This window comes from Eleutherodactylus coqui, chromosome 7 (assembly GCF_035609145.1).
Source record: "Eleutherodactylus coqui strain aEleCoq1 chromosome 7, aEleCoq1.hap1, whole genome shotgun sequence".
Classification (NCBI taxonomy): domain Eukaryota; kingdom Metazoa; phylum Chordata; class Amphibia; order Anura; family Eleutherodactylidae; genus Eleutherodactylus; species Eleutherodactylus coqui.
Genome location: NC_089843.1, coordinates 4,112,577 through 4,132,933, shown reverse-complemented (window position 1 = coordinate 4,132,933; position 20,357 = coordinate 4,112,577). Strand labels below are relative to the sequence as shown.

The window sequence follows — 20,357 nt, the reverse complement described above, 5'->3', positions numbered from 1 at the left end:
AGATCAATGAGTGGAACAGGTTGTCATGGGAGGTGGGGAGTTCTCCTTCAATGGAAGTATTCAAACAAAGGCTGGACAGACATCTGCCTGGGAGGATTTAGTGATCTTGCATTGAGCGAGGGGGCTGGACCCGATGACCCTGGAGGTCCCTTCCAACTCTACCATTCTATGTGAGCAGCAGCGGCATTGCAGGCTGAAATCTGTGGCGGATCTGCAGCTCAAACAGTTAAAAACACTGGATGGAAAAATGGGAATACAATTAAATTTCATCCCCTTCTCTGTGCGTCCAACATGTCGGTCAGCACCGTGGATGCTGTATTATCACACTATCGGCATGAGGAGAGCGCGGCGGCTGCACCGCTGTTACCAAGCCCCTTCCTGAGTTGACATTGGAGGGCCTCGCTATAGACCTTCTTACATTTTTTCTGTTGTCGGCTGTTACGATCCAAATCGCTAACAATAAGGGTCACCAACGGGGAGCATCATCCATAGCGGCCGCACAACAGCCTGGCACTGAGTCGCTCTCTGGTCGGCCACACGTTACATCTTTTATACCAGTTCTCACCCCTCACATAAGTTAACATTTTTTGGGTGAAAGGATGAGAAACAAACAGGTGGGTGAAAGGGGGTCTTTAATGTGAGCTGTACATGGCGGAGTCGGTGCCTGAACCAGCAGGACACGAGTGACTGTTGCATCAGTCCTGAGTCATCATGAAAGGCATCTCCTACCACAAAATAAACCAGACCTGTCAATGTTTGCATGAAATCAGTTCAAGTCTGGCGACGAGAGGGCTGTGCCTCTCCAGCTCCCCCAGGAAGGTCTCCTGCACATGATGGTATTACAGGTGCGTACATAGAAACGTACAACAGCCAAGTTGTAATGGGGCCCATGTGGATTCCATACAACTGCGAGAGTCCGGGCCAGGGAAGATCTGACATGGTGGCACCTGGCGCCGAGTCTCTGCCGTGTGCTCGAGGACTTACAGTGGTTTGTTTTACCCTCAGTATTCTTCGGCCATTATTTGCACAATCAGCGCACTCCAGCCTGTGAAGGGGTGACAGCCTTGTCCGCGGCCAGTCTGGTCGTTATACTGTTCCCATAAGAAGCCGCTCTCTTTGTACTGTCTGTATAGATTGGCGATGAGGTTGACGCGAAGCTCCCGGTATAGGCCTAGCGCCCGCTCCCTGTATGGCCCATCAACCTGACTGTACCTGTGTAGGGCCCTGACCACTAGGTAGTTCATATTAATCCATATGGGGCCCCTCCAGTATGGGGGGTCATGCTCTGTATTACGCTGCAGAAACAAAGGACTGCTCTTAGACAAAGATCGGATACCGTACGGAGTCCACAACCGGTCAGCATCTCTCAGGTGATCCATGAGGCGGCCCACTTTGGGGGAGTCCGGAGATAATATCTGTAGAAGTAAGGGGAATAGGGAGACATAGCCGAGAGCCCCCACAAACTGCAATTTAGGGGATTTTCTCACTACTCTGACTAATCTTGGAGGTGGGACACTACGAGGGTCTTGTCCAGGAGCGGGGCGCAGTCGCTCCCATTCCAGGGCAACGTTCTGAGTGTGGTTACCATAATCGGCATATGCGCCAAGTCTCTCAGACCAATGGAGCTTGTCCAATAAAGAGTTGTCTGTGAGCGCCTTGTGCGACTCCTTATATCGTTGCCCATCTTCTCCAAGAAGCTCACAGATGGTGACCATGACTTCAGAGGCCAGGGCCATCCAGCACCGCAGGTCCACGTGACGCTCGTCGTCAGATGGATGTGAAGCTCGAGGATAATCATCCAAGCCCGATGTTAGAGTCTTTGGGTTCAAAAATTGCAAAGTGTCTCTGTCCCGTCCGCGCCAGCGGTAAGAATATGGGAGAAGTCCATTCTGAGTGTTGTTGAACCAGTCGTACCAGGTCTGCAACCGCGGGAAGGCTTTGTGAAGAAACTGCAGTTCTTCAGATGACACAGTGGCACTCGCCAGCAGCTGACGCAGTGCCAGGAACAGAGTGGGGGGGTTGGCATTCTCATCCCACTGAACTACAAATTCAGCAGGGACTTTACTGCGAGCCTCCGGTCCCAGGATCTGCTCACGCGGGATCCAGCCGTCTGAATTCATTAGGTCCAGCCAGTGTGCCAAGGACTGCCAGGCCAATGAGCGGTCCCACCGGGCCACGAGCAACAAATGAAAGCCCTCATCCCAGAGGAAGCCACGGGGGAAGAATGATCGGGAGGGGACGGCGGTATACAGAGGAGCTGGGGGATAGGAGACGGGTTCGAGATTGTGCCGCGAGCGGACTAACGAGCTGCCGTAGAAGTAGCCCATTCCTCCCAGCATGTTGGATAAGGCAGCTTGAGCAAAGGACACTTGTTCTGGCAGGAAGCCTTTCTCCTCCAGACGGAAGCGTTCCTGGAAACGCTCCTCCATATTTTCCTTGTGCATTTTCAGCTCTGCAGAGAAGGTGGCGCCAGAAAGGGGCCCCGGACGCTGACGGAAGCTGTCCGACTCAAACAGCATCTCGACCTGAGTGGGCAGATACATGGTGACCTGGTGGATGACGATGTGCGAGTGATCTGCGCCAGGGTGGGAGGGGGGATGATAGGAATCAAGGCCGAAGTACCGCCGCCTGCTGCTGCTGGCATCGGGTGCAGGGTGGGTGAAGCGGTCGCTCACGCTACTCCGCACAACGTCAGTGATGTGATGAAGTCCGGGGCAAACCGTCGTCAGGTGGTTATAGCTGTGAAGAAAGAATAGGTCATCCTGGAGCAAAACGTATTATAGCATGTTATACAGGACCAGCCACATCTAACACCCAACCCTACACATGACCCTATAGCCACAGGGGAGCAGCCACACACTGCGCATTACCCTATAGATACAGGAGAGCAGCCACACACTACACATGACCCTATAGCCATGGGAGCAGCCACACACTACACATGACCCTATAGCCACAGGGAAGCAGCCACACACTGCACATGACCCTATAACCACAGGGGAACAGCCACACACTGCGCATGACCCTATAGCCATGGGAGCAGCCACACACTACGCATGACCCTATAGCCACAGGGGAGCAGCCACACGGTGCGCATGACCTTGTACATACAGGGGAGCAGCCACACACTGCGCATGACCCTATAGATACAGGGGAGCAGCCACACACTACACATGATCCAATAGCCACAGGGAAGCAGCCACACACTGCACATGACCCTATAGCCACACACTGCGCATGACCCTATGTCTGCAGGACAGCCACACACTACATATGACCCTATAGATACAGGGGAGCAGCCACACACTACACATGACCCTATGTCTGCAGGAGAGCAGCCACACACTACACATGACCCTATAGCCACAGGAGAGCAGCCACACACTACACATGACCCTATAGCCACAGGGGAGCAACCACACACTGCGCATGACCCTATAGATACAGGGGAGCAGCCACACACTACACATGACCCTTAAGCCACAGGGGAGCAGCCACACACTACACATGACCCTATAGCCACAGGAGAGCAGCCACACACTACACATGACCCTATAGCCACAGGGGAGCAACCACACACTGCGCATGACCCTATAGATACAGGGGAGCAGCCACACACTACACATGACCCTTAAGCCACAGGGGAGCAGCCACACACTACACATGACCCTATAGCCACAGGGAAGCAGCCACATACTACACATAACCCTATAGCCACAGGGGAGCAGTCACACACTGCGCATGACCTTGTACATACAGGGGAGCAGCCACACACTACACATGACCCTATGTCTGCAGGGCAGCCACACACTACATATGACCCTATAGATACAGGGGAGCAGCCACATACTGCGCATGACCCTGTAGCCACAGGGAAGCAGCCACACACTGCGCATGACCCTATAGATACAGGGGAGCAGCCACACACTACATATGACCCTATAGCCACACACTACACATGACCCTATGTCTGCAGGGCAGCCACACACTACATATGACCCTATAGATACAGGGGAGCAGCCACATACTGCGCATGACCCTATAGCCACAGGGAAGCAGCCACACACTGCGCATTACCCTATAGCCACAGGGAAGCAGCCACACACTACACATAACCCTATAGCCACAGGGGAGCAGCCACACACTACACATGACCCTATAGCCACAGGAGAGCAGCCACACACTACACATGACCCTATAGCCACAGGGGAGCAGCCACACACTGCGCATGACCCTATGTCTGCTGAAGAGCAGCCAAACACTACACATGGGCCTATATATACAGGGGAGCAGTCACATACTGCACATGACCCTATAGCCACAGGGAAGCAGTCACACACTGCGCATGACCCTATAGCTACAGAGCAGCAGTTGCACACTGTACACAACCCTATAGGTATAGGGGAGCAGTCTCAGACTGTACATGACCATATAACTACAGGGGAGCAGTCACACACTACACATGACCCTATAGATACAGGGGAGCAGTCACACACTGCACACGACCCTATAGCTACAAGAGAGCAGCCACATACTGCACGTGACCCTATAAATACAGGTGAGCAGTCGCACACTACACATGACCCTATAGCTACAGGTGAGCAGTCGCACACTGCACGTGACCCTATAAATACAGGGGAGCATTCACACACTACACATGAGCTTATAGATACAGGTGAGCAGTCACACACTACACATGACCCTATAGCTACAGGTGAGCAGTCACACACTACATGACCCAATAGCTACAGGTGAGCAGTCACACACTACATGACCCTATAGCTACAGGTGAGCAGTCACACACTACATGACCCTATAGCTACAGGTGAGCAGTCACACACTACACATGACCCTATAACTGCAGGGGAGCAGTCACACACTGTACATGACCCTATAGCTACAGGTGAGCAGTCACACACTGCACATGACCCTATAACTGCAGGGGAGCAGTCACACACTACACATGGGCCTATAGATACAGGTGAGCAGTCACACACTACACAAGGGCCTATAGCTACAGGTGAGCAGTCGCACACTGCACGTGACCCTATAAATACAGGGGAGCATTCACACACTACACATGAGCTTATAGATACAGGTGAGCAGTCACACACTACACATGGGCCTATAGCTACAGGTGAGCAGTCACACACTACACATGGGCCTATAGCTACAGGTGAGCAGTCACACACTACATGACCCTATAGCTACAGGTGAGCAGTCACACACTACATGACCCTATAGCTACAGGTGAGCAGTCACACACTACACATGACCCTATAACTGCAGGGGAGCAGTCACACACTACACATGGGCCTATAGATACAGGTGAGCAGTCACACACTGCACATGACCCTATAGCTACAGGTGAGCAGTCACACACTACACATGACCCTATAACTGCAGGGGAGCAGTCACACACTACACATGGGCCTATAGATACAGGTGAGCAGTCACACACTGTACATGACCCCATAGCTACAGGGGAGCGGTCGCATACTGTACATGACCCTATAGCCACAGGGAAGCAGCCACACACTGCGCATGACCCTATAGCCACAGGGAAGCAGCCACACACTGCGCATGACCCTATAGCCACAGGGAAGCAGCCACACACTGCGCATGACCCTATAGCCACAGGGAAGCAGCCACACACTGCGCATGACCCTATAGCCACAGGGAAGCAGCCACACACTGCGCATGACCCTATAGCCACAGGGAAGCAGCCACACACTACACATAACCCTATAGCCACAGGGGAGCAGTCACACACTGCGCATGACCTTGTACATACAGGGGAGCAGCCACACACTACACATGACCCTATGTCTGCAGGGCAGCCACACACTACATATGACCCTATAGATACAGGGGAGCAGCCACATACTGCGCATGACCCTGTAGCCACAGGGAAGCAGCCACACACTGCGCATGACCCTATAGATACAGGGGAGCAGCCACACACTACATATGACCCTATAGCCACACACTACACATGACCCTATGTCTGCAGGGCAGCCACACACTACATATGACCCTATAGATACAGGGGAGCAGCCACATACTGCGCATGACCCTATAGCCACAGGGAAGCAGCCACACACTGCGCATTACCCTATAGCCACAGGGAAGCAGCCACACACTACACATAACCCTATAGCCACAGGGGAGCAGCCACACACTACACATGACCCTATAGCCACAGGAGAGCAGCCACACACTACACATGACCCTATAGCCACAGGGGAGCAGCCACACACTGCGCATGACCCTATGTCTGCTGAAGAGCAGCCAAACACTACACATGGGCCTATATATACAGGGGAGCAGTCACATACTGCACATGACCCTATAGCCACAGGGAAGCAGTCACACACTGCGCATGACCCTATAGCTACAGAGCAGCAGTTGCACACTGTACACAACCCTATAGGTATAGGGGAGCAGTCTCAGACTGTACATGACCATATAACTACAGGGGAGCAGTCACACACTACACATGACCCTATAGATACAGGGGAGCAGTCACACACTGCACACGACCCTATAGCTACAAGAGAGCAGCCACATACTGCACGTGACCCTATAAATACAGGGGAGCAGCCACACACTACACATGGGCCTATAGATACAGGTGAGCAGTCACACACTACACATGACCCTATAGCTACAGGTGAGCAGTCGCACACTGCACGTGACCCTATAAATACAGGGGAGCATTCACACACTACACATGAGCTTATAGATACAGGTGAGCAGTCACACACTACACATGACCCTATAGCTACAGGTGAGCAGTCACACACTACATGACCCAATAGCTACAGGTGAGCAGTCACACACTACATGACCCTATAGCTACAGGTGAGCAGTCACACACTACATGACCCTATAGCTACAGGTGAGCAGTCACACACTACATGACCCTATAACTGCAGGGGAGCAGTCACACACTGTACATGACCCTATAGCTACAGGTGAGCAGTCACACACTGTACATGACCCTATAGCTACAGGTGAGCAGTCACACACTGTACATGACCCTATAGCTACAGGTGAGCAGTCACACACTACACATGACCCTATAACTGCAGGGGAGCAGCCACACACTGCACATGGGCCTATAGATACAGGTGAGCAGTCACACACTACACATGGGCCTATAGATACAGGTGAGCAGTCACACACTACATGACCCTATAGCTACAGGTGAGCAGTCACACACTACATGACCCTATAGCTACAGGTGAGCAGTCACACACTACACATGGGCCTATAGCTACAGGTGAGCAGTCACACACTACACATGGGCCTATAGCTACAGGTGAGCAGTCACACACTACATGACCCTATAGCTACAGGTGAGCAGTCACACACTACACATGACCCTATAGCAACAGGGGAGCAGCCACACACTACACATGACCCTATAGCTACAGAGCAGCAGTTGCACACTGTACACAACCCTATAGGTATAGGGGAGCAGTCTCAGACTGTACATGACCCTATAGCTACAGGTGAGCAGTCACACACTGCACATGACCCTATAACTGCAGGGGAGCAGTCACACACTACACATGGGCCTATAGATACAGGTGAGCAGTCACACACTACATGACCCTATAGCTACAGGTGAGCAGTCACACACTACATGACCCTATAGCTACAGGTGAGCAGTCACACACTACACATGGGCCTATAGCTACAGGTGAGCAGTCACACACTACACATGGGCCTATAGCTACAGGTGAGCAGTCACACACTACATGACCCTATAGCTACAGGTGAGCAGTCACACACTACACATGACCCTATAGCAACAGGGGAGCAGCCACACACTACACATGACCCTATAGCTACAGAGCAGCAGTTGCACACTGTACACAACCCTATAGGTATAGGGGAGCAGTCTCAGACTGTACATGACCCTATAGCTACAGGTGAGCAGTCACACACTGCACATGACCCTATAACTGCAGGGGAGCAGTCACACACTACACATGGGCCTATAGATACAGGTGAGCAGTCACACACTGCACATGGGCCTATAGATACAGGTGAGCAGTCACACACTGTACATGACCCTATAGCCACAGGGAAGCAGCCACACACTGCGCATGACCCTATAGCCACAGGGAAGCAGCCACACACTGCGCATGACCCTATAGCCACAGGGAAGCAGCCACACACTGCGCATGACCCTATAGCCACAGGGAAGCAGCCACACACTGCGCATGACCCTATAGCCACAGGGAAGCAGCCACACACTACACATAACCCTATAGCCACAGGGTAGCAGCCATACTGCGCATGACCTTGTACATACAGGGAAGCAGCCACACACTGCGCATGACCCTATAGATACAGGGGAGCAGCCACACACTACACATGACCCTATAGCCACACACTACACATGACCCTATGTCTGCAGGGCAGCCACACACTATGCATGACCCTATAGATACAGGAGAGCAGCCACATACTGCGCATGACCCTATAGCCACAGGGAAGCAGCCACACACTGCGCATGACCCTATAGCCACAGGGAAGCAGCCACACACTACACATAACCCTATAGCCACAGGGGAGCAGCCACACACTGCACATGACCCTATAGCCACAGGGGAGCAGCCACACACTACACATGACCCTATAACCACAGGGGAACAGCCACACACTGCGCATTACCCTATAGCCATGGGAGCAGTCACACACTGTGCATGACCCTATAGCCACAGGGGAGCAGCCACACACTGCACATGACCCTATAGCCACAGGAGAGCAGCCACACACTACACATGACCCTATAGCCACAGGGGAGCAGTCACACACTGCGCATGACCCTATGTCTGCTGAAGAGCAGCCAAACACTACACATGGGCCTATATATACAGGGGAGCAGTCACATACTGCACATGACCCTATAGCAACAGGGGAGCAGTCACACACTACACATGGGCCTATAGATACAGGTGAGCAGTCACACACTGCACACGACCCTATAGCTACAAGAGAGCAGCCACATACTGCACGTGACCCTATAGCTACAGGTGAGCAGTCATACACTACACATGAGCTTATAGATACAGGTGAGCAGTCACACACTACACATGGGCCTATAGATACAGGTGAGCAGTCACACACTACACATGGGCCTATAGCTACAGGTGAGCAGTCACACACTGTACATGACCCTATAGCTACAGGTGAGCAGTCACACACTGCACATGACCCTATAGCTACAGGTGAGCAGTCACACACTGCACATGACCCTATAGCTACAGTTGAGCAGTCACACACTGCATGTGACCCTATAGATACAGGGGAGCAGTCGCATACTGTACATGACCCTATAGCTACAGGTGAGCAGTCACACACTGCACATAACCCTATAGCTACAGGGGAGCAGTCACATACTGTACATGACCCTATAGCTACAGGTGAGCAGTCACACACTGCATGTGACCCTATAGATACAGGGGAGCGGTCGCATACTGGACATGACCCTATAGCTACAGGTGAGCAGTCACACACTGCACATAACCCTATAGCTAAAGGGGAGCAGTCACATACTGTACATGACCCTATAGCTACAGGTGAGCAGTCACACACTGCATGTGACCCTATAGATACAGGGGAGCGGTCGCATACTGTACATGACCCTATAGCTAAAGGTGAGCAGTCACACACTGCACATAACCCTATAGCTAAAGGGGAGCAGTCACATACTGTACATGACCCTATAACTGCAGGGGACCGGTACCACACTGCATGTGACCCTATAGATACAGGGGAGCGGTCGCATACTGTACATGACCCTATAGCTAAAGGTGAGCAGTCACACACTGCACATAACCCTATAGCTAAAGGGGAGCAGTCACATACTGTACATGACCCTATAGCTACAGGTGAGCAGTCACACACTGCATGTGACCCTATAGATACAGGGGAGCGGTCGCATACTGTACATGACCCTATAGCTAAAGGTGAGCAGTCACACACTGCACATGACCCTATAACTGCAGGGGAGCAGTCACACACTACACATGGGCCTATAGATACAGGGGAGCGGTCGCATACTGTACATTACCCTATAGCTACAGGTGAGCAGTCACACACTGCACATGACCCTATAACTGCAGGGGAGCAGTCACACACTGCACATGACCCTATAACTGCAGGGGAGCAGTCACACACTGCACATAACCCTATAGCTACAGGTGAGCAGTCACATACTGTACATGACCCTATAGCTACAGGTGAGCAGTCACACACTGCACATAACCCTATAGCTACAGGTGAGCAGTCACATACTGTACATGACCCTATAGCTACAGGTGAGCAGTCACACACTGTACATGACCCTATAGCTACAGGTGAGCAGTCACATACTGTACATGACCCTATAGCTACAGGTGAGCAGTCACATACTGTACATGACCCTATAGCTACAGGTGAGCAGTCACACACTGCACATGACCCTATAGCTACAGGTGAGCAGTCACATACTGTACATGACCCTATAGCTACAGGTGAGCAGTCACACACTGCACATGACCCTATAGCTACAGGTGAGCAGTCACACACTGCACATGACCCTATAACTGCAGGGGAGCAGTCACACACTGCACATGACCCTATAGCTACAGGTGAGCAGTCACACACTGCACATGACCCTATAGCTACAGGTGAGCAGTCACACACTGCACATGACCCTATAACTGCAGGGGACCGGTACCACACTGCACAAATATCTCTCCGCAGTTTAGAGCATTCTACGCGAAGCACATTGAGGTCTATATAGTCACTGTAGGGTCTCTTGTCCTATAAGACATGTCAGAGGCATAACTTACCTTATATGGCCGTCAGCGCCTCCTTCTGGTCTGGGAAAGTGGATGGTAAACCTCTCGAGCTCCTCAGATTTGCCCGTCACGGAGCTCAGGCGATTTCTTTTGTCCATGTGAGGGGTCAATGAGCCTTGGCCATCCGTGGCCACATAAAACAGAAGGGACACGAGCTGTTGGGGGGACGAGGGGTCCTAGGAGGAAAGAAGAGCGGTCAGCGACTACTGCAGGTGAGATGAAAAGTAGAGCACCACCCGGCTGGGGACACGTCACCCTCCATGTATGTTCACCCAACAGAGGTTTACGTTATCCCATATATCGTCACCCATCAAGTGACAAGTCACGCCACGCTTTGTCACCGGGGATAGGGCATGTCACCATCCAGCACCAGTGTAACAGTCTGCTTACATCCGGGGTTCCCACAATTCTCCAGCTCCAGTCTCCTCCATGGTGGCCTCCGGGTCTCTTCACAAACTCCGTCCTCAGGGTGAACCCCTTCTCTTTAATCTCCTGAATACCAAAGTTCACCCCATCGTGCATCAGCCACCCGTACCGTGCCAGACCGTCACCCTGCTCACATGTATGACGGAGAGACGGGGACCCTGACTGTAGGAGCCACATCAGCCCTGCAACACAAAGATAGGCGGCATGTAATAGATAGAGGGGCTAAGGTTATTCAGGGGGTGGAGGATAAGGCGGTCAGGTCATACAGGGGGTGGAGGATAAGGCGGTCAGGTCATACAGGGGGTGGAGGATAAGGCGGTCAGGTCATACAGGGGGTGTAGAAGATAAGGCGGTCAGGTCATACAGGGGGTGGAGGATAAGGCGGTCAGGTCATACAGGGGGTGTAGAGGATAAGGCGGTCAGGTCATACAGGGGGTGTAGAAGATAAGGCGGTCAGGTCATACAGGGGGTGTAGAAGATAAGGCGGTCAGGTCATACAGGGGGTGTAGAAGATAAGGCGGTCAGGTTATACAGGGGGTGTAGAGGATAAGGCGGTCAGGTCATACAGGCGGTGTAGAGGATAAGGTGGCCAGGTCATACAGGGGGTGTAGAAGATAAGGCGGTCAGGTCATACAGGGGGTGTAGAAGATAAGGCGGTCAGGTCATACAGGGGGTGTAGAAGATAAGGCGGTCAGGTCATACAGGGGGTGTAGAAGATAAGGCGGTCAGGTCATACAGGGGGTGTAGAGGATAAGGCGGTCAGGTCATACAGGGGGTGTAGAGGATAAGGCGGTCAGGTCATACAGGGGGTGTAGAAGATAAGGCGGTCAGGTCATACAGGGGGTGTAGAGGATAAGGCGGTCAGGTCATACAGGGGGTGGAGGTTAAGGCGGTCAGATCATACAGGGGGTGTAGAAGATAAGGCGGTCAGGTCATACAGGGGGTGTAGAGGATAAGGCGGTCAGGTCATACAGGGGGTGTAGAAGATAAGGCGGTCAGGTCATACAGGGGGTGTAGAAGATAAGGCGGTCAGGTCATACAGGGGGTGTAGAAGATAAGGCGGTCAGGTCATACAGGGGGTGTAGAGGATAAGGCGGTCAGGTCATACAGGGGGTGTAGAGGATAAGGCGGTCAGGTCAAACAGGGGGTGTAGAGGATAAGGCGGTCAGGTCATACAGGGGGTGTAGAGAATAAGGCGGCCAGGTCATACAGGGGGTGTAGAGGATAAGGCGGCCAGGTCATACAGGGGGTGTAGAGGATAAGGCGGCCAGGTCATACAGGGGGTGTAGAGGATAAGGCGGCCAGGTCATACAGGGGGTGTAGAGGATAAGGCGGCCAGGTCATACAGGGGGTGTAGAGGATAAGGCGGCCAGGTCATACAGGGGGTGTAGAGGATAAGGCGGCCAGGTCATACAGGGGGTGTAGAGGATAAGGCGGCCAGGTCATACAGGGGGTGTAGAGGATAAGGCGGCCAGGTCATACAGGGGGTGTAGAGGATAAGGCGGCCAGGTCATACAGGGGGTGTAGAGGATAAGGCGGCCAGGTCATACAGGGGGTGTAGAGGATAAGGCGGCCAGGTCATACAGGGGGTGTAGAGGATAAGGCGGCCAGGTCATACAGGGGGTGTAGAGGATATGGCGGTCAGGTTAAACAGGGGGTGTAGAGGATAAGGCGGCCAGGTCATACAGGGGGTGTAGAGGATATGGCGGTCAGGTCAAACAGGGGGTGTAGAGGATAAGGCGGCCAGGTCATACAAGGGGTGTAGAGGATAAGGCGGCCAGGTCATACAGGGGGTGTAGAGGATAAGGCGGCCAGGTCATACAGGGGGTGTAGAGGATATGGCGGTCAGGTTAAACAGGGGGTGTATAGGATAAGGCGTCAGGTCACACAAGGGGTGTAAAGGACAAGGCGGTCAGGGCATACAGGGGGTGTAGAGGATATGGCGGTCAGGTTAAACAGGGGGTGTAGAGGATAAGGCGTCAGGTCATACAGGGGGTGTAGAGGACAAGGCGGTCAGGTCATACAGGGGGTGTGGAGGACAAGGCGGTCAGATCATACAGGGGGTGTAGAGGACAAGGCGGTCAGATCATACAGGGGGTGTAGAGGACAAGGCGGTCAGGTCATACAGGGGGTGTAGAGGACAAGGCGGTCAGGTCATACAGGGGGTGTAGAGGATAAGGCGGCCAGATCATACAGGGGGTGTAGAGGATATGGCGGTCAGGTTAAACAGGGGGTGTAGAGGATAAGGCTTCAGGTCATACAGGGGGTGTAGAAGACAAGGCGGTCAGGTCATACAGGGGGTGTAGAGGATAAGGCGGTCAGGTCATACAGGGGGTGTAGAGGATAAGGCGGCCAGGTCATACAGGGGGTGTAGAGGATAAGGCGGCCAGGTCATACAGGGGGTGTAGAGGATAAGGCGGCCAGGTCATACAGGGGGTGTAGAGGATAAGGCGGCCAGGTCATACAGGGGGTGTAGAGGATAAGGCGGCCAGGTCATACAGGGGGTGTAGAGGATAAGGCGGCCAGGTCATACAGGGGGTGTAGAGGATAAGGCGGCCAGGTCATACAGGGGGTGTAGAGGATAAGGCGGCCAGGTCATACAGGGGGTGTAGAGGATAAGGCGGCCAGGTCATACAGGGGGTGAAGAGGATAAGGCGGCCAGGTCATACAGGGGGTGTAGAGGATAAGGCGGCCAGGTCATACAGGGGGTGTAGAGGATATGGCGGTCAGGTTAAACAGGGGGTGTAGAGGATAAGGCGGCCAGGTCATACAGGGGGTGTAGAGGATATGGCGGTCAGGTCAAACAGGGGGTGTAGAGGATAAGGTGGCCAGGTCATACAAGGGGTGTAGAGGATAAGGCGGCCAGGTCATACAGGGGGTGTAGAGGATATGGCGGTCAGGTTAAACAGGGGGTGTAGAGGATAAGGCGTCAGGTCACACAAGGGGTGTAAAGGACAAGGCGGTCAGGGCATACAGGGGGTGTAGAGGATATGGCGGTCAGGTTAAACAGGGGGTGTAGAGGATAAGGCGTCAGGTCATACAGGGGGTGTAGAGGACAAGACGGTCAGGTCATACAGGGGGTGTGGAGGACAAGGCGGTCAGGTCATACAGGGGGTGTAGAGGACAAGGCGGTCAGGTCATACAGGGGGTGTGGAGGACAAGGCGGTCAGGTCATACAGGGGGTGTGGAGGACAAGGCGGTCAGATCATACAGGGGGTGTAGAGGACAAGGCGGTCAGATCATACAGGGGGTGTAGAGGACAAGGCGGTCAGGTCATACAGGGGGTGTAGAGGATAAGGCGGCCAGATCATACAGGGGGTGTAGAGGATATGGCGGTCAGGTTAAACAGGGGGTGTAGAGGATAAGGCTTCAGATCATACAGGGGGTGTAAAAGACAAGGCGGTCAGGTCATACAGGGGGTGTGGAGGACAAGGCGGTCAGGTCATACAGGGGGTGTGGAGGACAAGGCGGTCAGGTCATACAGGGGGTGTAGAGGACAAGGCGGTCAGGTCATACAGGGGGTGTAGAGGACAAGGCGGTCAGGTCATACAAGGGGTGTGGAGGACAAGGCGGTCAGGTCATACAGGGGGTGTAGAGGACAAGGCGGTCAGGTCATACAGGGGGTGTAGAGGACAAGGCGGTCAGGTCATACAGGGGGTGTAGAGGACAAGGCGGTCAGGTCATACAGGGGGTGTAGAGGACAAGGCGGTCAGGTCATACAGGGGGTGTAGAGGACAAGGCGGTCAGGTCATACAGGGGGTGTAGAGGACAAGGCGGTCAGGTCATACAGGGGGTGTAGAGGACAAGGCGGTCAGGTCATACAGGGGGTGTAGAGGTTATGGCGGTCAGGTTAAACAGGGGGTGTAGAGGATAAGGCGGTCAGGTCATACAGGGGGTGTAGAGGACAAGGCGGTCAGGTCATACAGGGGGTGTAGAGGACAAGGCGGTCAGGTCATACAGGGGGTGTAGAGGACAAGGCGGTCAGGTCATACAGGGGGTGTAGAGGACAAGGCGGTCAGGTCATACAGGGGGTGTAGAGGACAAGGCGGTCAGGTCATACAGGGGGTGTAGAGGTTATGGCGGTCAGGTTAAACAGGGGGTGTAGAGGATAAGGCTTCAGGTCATACAGGGGGTGTAGAAGACAAGGCGGTCAGGTCATACAGGGGGTGTGGAGGACAAGGCGGTCAGGTCATACAGGGGGTGTGGAGGACAAGGCGGTCAGGTCATACAGGGGGTGTGGAGGACAAGGCGGTCAGGTCATACAGGGGGTGTGGAGGACAAGGCGGTCAGGTCATACAGGGGGTGTGGAGGACAAGGCGGTCAGGTCATACAGGGGGTGTGGAGGACAAGGCGGTCAGGTCATATAGGGGGTGTAGAGGACAAGGCGGTCAGGTCATACAGGGGGTGTAGAGGACAAGGCGGTCAGGTCATACAGGGGGTGTAGAGGACAAGGCGGTCAGGTCATACAGGGGGTGTAGAGGACAAGGCGGTCAGGTCATACAGGGGGTGTAGAGGATATGGCGGTCAGGTTAAACAGGGGGTGTAGAGGATAAGGCTTCAGGTCATACAGGGGGTGTAGAAGACAAGGCGGTCAGGTCATACAGGGGGTGTGGAGGACAAGGCGGTCAGGTCATACAGGGGGTGTGGAGGACAAGGCGGTCAGGTCATACAGGGGGTGTAGAGGACAAGGCGGTCAGGTCATACAGGGGGTGTAGAGGATAAGGCGGTCAGGTCATACAGGGGGTGTAGAGGACAAGGCGGTCAGGTCATACAGGGGGTGTAGAGGACAAGGCGGTCAGGTCATACAGGGGGTGTAGAGGACAAGGCGGTCAGGTCATACAGGGGGTGTAGAGGACAAGGCGGTCAGGTCATACAGGGGGTGTAGAGGACAAGGCGGTCAGGTCATACAGGGGGTGTAGAGGACAAGGCGGTCAGGTCATACAGGGGGTGTAGAGGACAAGGCGGTCAGGTCATACAGGGGGTGTAGAGGACAAGGCGGTCAGGTCATACAGGGGGTGTAGAGGACAAGGCGGTCAGGTCATACAGGGGGTGTAGAGGACAAGGCGGTCAGGTCATACAGGGGGTGTAGAGGACAAGGCGGTCAGGTCATTCAGGGGGTGTAGAGGATAAGGCGGTCAGGTCATACAGGGGGTGTAGAGGACAAGGCGGTCAGGTCATACAGGGGGTGTAGAGGACAAGGCGGTCAGGTCATACAGGGGGTGTAGAGCATAAGGCGGTTAGGTCATTTAGGGGGTGTAGAGGATAAGGCGGTTAGGTCATATAGGGGGTGTAGAGGATAAGGCGGTCAGGTCATACAGGGGGTGTAGAGGATAAGGCGGTCAGGTCATACAGGGGGTGTAGAGGACAAGGCGGTCAGGTCATACAGGGGGTGTAGAGGATAAGGCGGTCAGGTCATACAGGGGGTGTAGAGGATAAGGCGGTCAGGTCATACAGGGGGTGTGGAGGACAAGGCGGTCAGGTCATACAGGGGGTGTGGAGGACAAGGCGGTCAGGTCATACAGGGGGTGTGGAGGACAAGGCGGTCAGGTCATACAGGGGGTGTGGAGGACAAGGCGGTCAGGTCATACAGGGGGTGTGGAGGACAAGGCGGTCAGGTCATACAGGGGGTGTAGAGGACAAGGCGGTCAGGTCATACAGGGGGTGTAGAGGACAAGGCGGTCAGGTCATACAGGGGGTGTAGAAGGACAAGGCGGTCAGGTCATACAGGGGGTGTAGAGGACAAGGCGGTCAGGTCATACAGGGGGTGTGGAGGACAAGGCGGTCAGGTCATACAGGGGGTGTAGAGGACAAGGCGGTCAGGTCATACAGGGGGTGTGGAGGACAAGGCGGTCAGGTCATACAGGGGGTGTAGAGGACAAGGCGGTCAGGTCATACAGGGGGTGTAGAGGACAAGGCGGTCAGGTCATACAGGGGGTGTAGAGGACAAGGCGGTCAGGTCATACAGGGGGTGTAGAGGATATGGCGGTCAGGTTAAACGGGGTGTAGAGGATAAGGCTTCAGGTCATACAGGGGGTGTAGAAGACAAGGCGGTCAGGTCATACAGGGGGTGTGGAGGACAAGGCGGTCAGGTCATACAGGGGGTGTGGAGGACAAGGCGGTCAGGTCATACAGGGGGTGTGGAGGACAAGGCGGTCAGGTCATACAGGGGGTGTGGAGGACAAGGCGGTCAGGTCATACAGGGGGTGTAGAGGACAAGGCGGTCAGGTCATACAGGGGGTGTAGAGGACAAGGCGGTCAGGTCATACAGGGGGTGTAGAGGACAAGGCGGTCAGGTCATACAGGGGGTGTAGAGGACAAGGCGGTCAGGTCATACAGGGGGTGTAGAGGACAAGGCGGTCAGGTCATACAGGGGGTGTAGAGGACAAGGCGGTCAGGTCATACAGGGGGTGTAGAGGACAAGGCGGTCAGGTCATACAGGGGGTGTAGAGGACAAGGCGGTCAGGTCATACAGGGGGTGTAGAGGACAAGGCGGTCAGGTCATACAGGGAGTGTAGAGGACAAGGCGGTCAGGTCATACAGGGGGTGTAGAGGACAAGGCGGTCAGGTCATACAGGGGGTGTAGAGGACAAGGCGGTCAGGTCATTCAGGGGGTGTAGAGGATAAGGCGGTCAGGTCATACAGGGGGTGTAGAGGACAAGGCGGTCAGGTCATACAGGGGGTGTAGAGGATAAGGCGGTCAGGTCATACAGGGGGTGTAGAGGATAAGGCGGTCAGGTCATACAGGGGGTGTAGAGGACAAGGCGGTCAGGTCATACAGGGGGTGTAGAGGATAAGGCGGTCAGGTCATACAGGGGGTGTAGAGGATAAGGCGGTCAGGTCATACAGGGGGTGTAGAGGATAAGGCGGTCAGGTCATACAGGGGGTGTAGAGGATAAGGCGGTCAGGTCATACAGGGGGTGTAGAGCAGTGTTCCTCAAATCCAGTCCTTAGGGAACGCCAACAGGTCACGTTTTCAGGATTTCCTCGGTGTTGCACAGGTGATGTAATTATTGTCAGTCCTCAGACATTGCCACAGGTGTTCTTACCATAGGACATCCTAAAAATGACCTGTTGGTGGTCCCTGAGGACTGGAGTTGGGGACCTCTAGTGTAGAGGATAAGGCGGTCAGGTCATACAGGGGGTGTAGAGCAGTGTTCCCCAACTCCAGTCCTCAGGGACCGCCAACAGGTCATGTTTTCAGGATTTCCTCAGTATACCACAGATGATGTAATTATTGTCGATGCCTCAGACATTGCCACAGGTGTTCTTACTATAGGAGATCCTGAAAACATGACCTGTTGGTGGTCCCTGAGGACTGGAGTTGGGGACCCCTGGTGTAGAGGATATGGCGGTCAGGTCATACAGGGGGTGTAGAGGACAAGGCGGTCAGGTCATACAAGGGGTGTGGAGGACAAGGCGGTCAGGTCATACAAGGGGTGTGGAAGACAAGGCGGTCAGGTCATACAGGGGGTGTGGAGGATAAGGCGGTCAGGTCATACAGGGGGTGTGGAGGATAAGGCGGTCAGGTCATACAGGGGGTGTAGAGCATAAGGCGGTCAGGTCATACAGGGGGTGTAGAGCATAAGGCGGTCAGGTCATACAGGGGGTGTAGAGGATAAGGCGGTCAGGTCATACAGGGGGTGTAGAGGACAAGGCGGTCAGGTCATACAGGGGGTGTAGAGGACAAGGCGGTCAGGTCATTCAGGGGGTGTAGAGGATAAGGCGGTCAGGTCATACAGGGGGTGTAGAGGACAAGGCGGTCAGGTCATACAGGGGGTGTAGAGGACAAGGCGGTCAGGTCATACAGGGGGTGTAGAGGATAAGGCGGTTAGGTCATTTAGGGGGTGTAGAGGATAAGGCGGTTAGGTCATACAGGGGGTGTAGAGGATAAGGCGGTCAGGTCATACAGGGGGTGTAGAGGATAAGGCGGTCAGGTCATACAGGGGGTGTAGAGGATAAGGCGGTCAGGTCATACAGGGGGTGTAGAGGATAAGGCGGTCAGGTCATACAGGGGGTGTGGAGGATAAGGCGGTCAGGTCATACAGGGGGTGTGGAGGACAAGGCGGTCAGGTCATACAGGGGGTGTGGAGGACAAGGCGGTCAGGTCATACAGGGGGTGTGGAGGACAAGGCGGTCAGGTCATACAGGGGGTGTGGAGGACAAGGCGGTCAGGTCATACAGGGGGTGTAGAGGACAAGGCGGTCAGGTCATACAGGGGGTGTGGAGGACAAGGCGGTCAGGTCATACAGGGGGTGTGGAGGACAAGGCGGTCAGGTCATACAGGGGGTGTGGAGGACAAGGCGGTCAGGTCATACAGGGGGTGTGGAGGACAAGGCGGTCAGGTCATACAGGGGGTGTAGAGGACAAGGCGGTCAGGTCATACAGGGGGTGTAGAGGACAAGGCGGTCAGGTCATACAGGGGGTGTAGAGGACAAGGCGGTCAGGTCATACAGGGGGTGTAGAGGATATGGCGGTCAGGTCAAACAGGGGGTGTAGAGGATAAGGCTTCAGGTCATACAGGGGGTGTAGAAGACAAGGCGGTCAGGTCATACAGGGGGTGTGGAGGACAAGGCGGTCAGGTCATACAGGGGGTGTGGAGGACAAGGCGGTCAGGTCATACAGGGGGTGTGGAGGACAAGGCGGTCAGGTCATACAGGGGGTGTGGAGGACAAGGCGGTCAGGTCATACAGGGGGTGTGGAGGACAAGGCGGTCAGGTCATACAGGGGGTGTGGAGGACAAGGCGGTCAGGTCATACAGGGGGTGTAGAGGACAAGGCGGTCAGGTCATACAGGGGGTGTAGAGGACAAGGCGGTCAGGTCATACAGGGGGTGTAGAGGACAAGGCGGTCAGGTCATACAGGGGGTGTAGAGGACAAGGCGGTCAGGTCATACAGGGGGTGTAGAGGACAAGGCGGTCAGGTCATACAGGGGGTGTAGAGGACAAGGCGGTCAGGTCATACAGGGGGTGTAGAGGACAAGGCGGTCAGGTCATACAGGGGGTGTAGAGGACAAGGCGGTCAGGTCATACAGGGGGTGTAGAGGACAAGGCGGTCAGGTCATACAGGGGGT

At 54.4% G+C, this 20,357-nt stretch overlaps 1 protein-coding gene across 1 annotated transcript in view; it reads right to left on the bottom strand.

The window, feature by feature from the left end:
- Positions 1–615: 615 nt before the first annotated feature.
- The window catches only part of MOGS (mannosyl-oligosaccharide glucosidase), a 38,976-nt gene continuing 19,234 nt past the window's right edge, over positions 616–20,357 (bottom strand). Inside the window, exons 3-5 of the mRNA XM_066572812.1 lie at positions 11,253–11,470; positions 10,854–11,038; positions 616–2,739 (exon numbers count right to left, since the gene is read on the bottom strand). Coding sequence (XP_066428909.1) covers positions 1,002–2,739; positions 10,854–11,038; positions 11,253–11,470 — 2,141 coding nt within the window. The 3' untranslated portion in view covers positions 616–1,001. The remainder of the gene's footprint in view (positions 2,740–10,853; positions 11,039–11,252; positions 11,471–20,357) is intronic.